The sequence below is a fragment of the Cherax quadricarinatus genome, chromosome 42 (assembly GCF_038502225.1).
Source record: "Cherax quadricarinatus isolate ZL_2023a chromosome 42, ASM3850222v1, whole genome shotgun sequence".
NCBI classification, from domain to species: Eukaryota; Metazoa; Arthropoda; class Malacostraca; order Decapoda; family Parastacidae; genus Cherax; species Cherax quadricarinatus.
Genome location: NC_091333.1, coordinates 31,708,856 through 31,711,349, shown reverse-complemented (window position 1 = coordinate 31,711,349; position 2,494 = coordinate 31,708,856). Strand labels below are relative to the sequence as shown.

Here is a 2,494-nt window from a genome sequence, read left to right as displayed (position 1 = left end):
GTCCCGTGCAGGTCTATCTCAGATCCAACCTGCCAAACACTCCCAGCGGTCCCTTGCAAGTCCGTCTTATATCCAACCTGCTCAGCATTCTCCACCTGACTCTCCATCCTATAAATACACAGGTAGATCTGTTTGTGACGATAAAGCCAACTGTGTGGGCGAAAAGTTGTCAGTATAGAATTACATTATACTGCTTTTGTGTTGATTTCTCCAACACAAGCTTTTATACATCTTCAGTTTAACTCTTTCTTCATCCATGATTGTAGACTAAAGACACAAGTTATCCTCAACAAATTCCCCAGATAACAGCCCACTAAGCAGTTCATATTGGTCCCATGCTGTGATGTTGACCCCCTCCCCCCAAGGAAGGTTCCTTGATGTTGGTGAGGGGCTCTTGATTTAGGTATTTGGATCTGTGCTCCAGTTCCCTGAATTAAGCCTGAAAGCCTTCCACATCCCTCCCAGGCGCTGTACAATCCTCCGGGTTTAGCGCTTCCCCCTTGATTATAATAATAATATAATGTTGCCACCAATATTGGCCACGTACTTACTCAGAGTATCATAAATGAAATACTTTTTAATAGTTCAAACAATAACAACCACCTTCATTTATCTAAAAATATGTTGGTTTTTCCTTACCATAAAAACTTTCTTGATATACTTTCTCTACTTAAGAATATTAATATCAAAGTTCTATTTAAAATTCTTGATACAATATTCTCCCAAAATTGTTGACGGATGAATCTACGAGATTCCTTGTAAAAAATGCGATAAAGTTTATTACTGTCAAACTGGGAAAAGTTTTGAACTAAGATTACAACAACATAAATATAACATTAGAAGTGGACAAGATTCTAATGCTTCCTTTATTCATGAGAGAGATTTTAAACATCCAATTGATTTTAAAAATGCCGGGAAAGTTATACCAAACAGGTCCGTGATAATGTGGGAATTCACGAAATCACTTGGAAGTTCACTGTTCTTTTCACAGTGGTTATTATGCATGTCTACATACATATTTAGTGTATACAATCATATATAAATGCGCTGATACATGTATGTACACATGTATAGGGATATGCATACACACATGAACACACTGCAGCATACAATATCTACTCTTTATATTATGTTATTCTCCAACTTACTCATAATATATTCACCTCCTCTCTACATCTTCCTTCCATTCTCCTCTTTCTTCTTCCATTGTCTATGATACTAATTTCTCTAATTTTCTCTTATTTTATAGTTTTATTCTTTTACAAAGTCTCGTATACCACTTTAAACTCTTCAACAGTTTCCTACAATCTTACAATAACATTCTATTGCACAAAATATATTTGTAACTTCACTTTTTTTTAGCTTTATTGTATTATATAGTCAAATATGTCAACAATTTAACAATTATTTACCATAGAACCCATGAGACACATTAATAACCTTCCTCATCCAGTGTTGCGCATTTTTTGACAAAAATTTGGTTTGGTGGGACAAAGATTGTCCTCCCTTAAACGGCATCTGAAAATTTTCCATATTTCCTAATTATTTTACTTAATTTTGGAATTTTATAAAAAATAAAGTATATTCTTCAAAAATGTTTTGTGGTACAAAGAAGAGAAGGACTAGAATACAAAAAATATGTTAATTATTAGTTAAAAGTTTCTGTAATTGCTTCGTAATAAATTCTGGTTGTAACTTTATGGTATGTAAATATAATGTTGAATTTTGATTGTAACCAGCATGAAGACGAGCCCTTACGAGCGACACACGTTACTCTCCACCTTGGTGTTCGGCGTCTACGTAATGATGAGTCACGTGGGTATAAACCAGACTGCCTACCAGAGGTTTGCTTCTGTCAGCACATTACAAACATCTAAAAGGTAAATTTAAGAATTTGTTTATAGTCCAGTACATGTTATATAATTATTATGACGATGAAGATGGAAGTGTATGTCTCAGACTGCTGATCTTGCTGGCAGAAAGATGTTATTATTGTACCACTGATGTGGATTCATGTTACCACTGAAATATTCGACTGATTCAATTCAAATTCAAATTCAAAGTTTATTCTCTATAAGGATTACTATGCTGAGTTTACAGAATTTGGTTATTGTGTGGTTTACATGTAGTAAAATACTAATTACAGAGGGGGGCCACTAGAACACCTAGCATGGATAGGCATTTAGGGCAGACTTAGATTAATTCTTAAATTTAAAATATTACAAATTATAAGGTAAGTTGGTATTATGGCTAAGTGACTAAATACTAGTTTGTGAGTTTAGCAATGTGAATGCTTTTGTTTTGGCACAATAATAGTTTCAGTATTGGAGTATCACAGGCCAACTTATGACTAGTTAAGATTCATTATTTTAAGATTGAGATTGATATTTCTGTTTATGGTCAAATGGGTGAGTGAGTGTAAGTGTGAACCACCAGGTGGTATTCGTGTAATTAGTTGACAGGGTGTATCAGGGAGATAAGATGTTTTCTAGTG

At 34.3% G+C, this 2,494-nt stretch overlaps 1 protein-coding gene across 1 annotated transcript in view; it reads left to right on the top strand.

Moving 5' to 3' along the window:
* Nucleotides 1–1,884, top strand: part of LOC138853848 (sodium-dependent multivitamin transporter-like) — a 108,320-nt gene extending 106,436 nt beyond the window's left edge. Inside the window, exon 6 of the mRNA XM_070093167.1 lies at nt 1,740–1,884. Within this exon, the coding sequence (XP_069949268.1) occupies nt 1,740–1,884 (145 nt within the window). The remainder of the gene's footprint in view (nt 1–1,739) is intronic.
* Nucleotides 1,885–2,494: the final 610 nt, after the last annotated feature.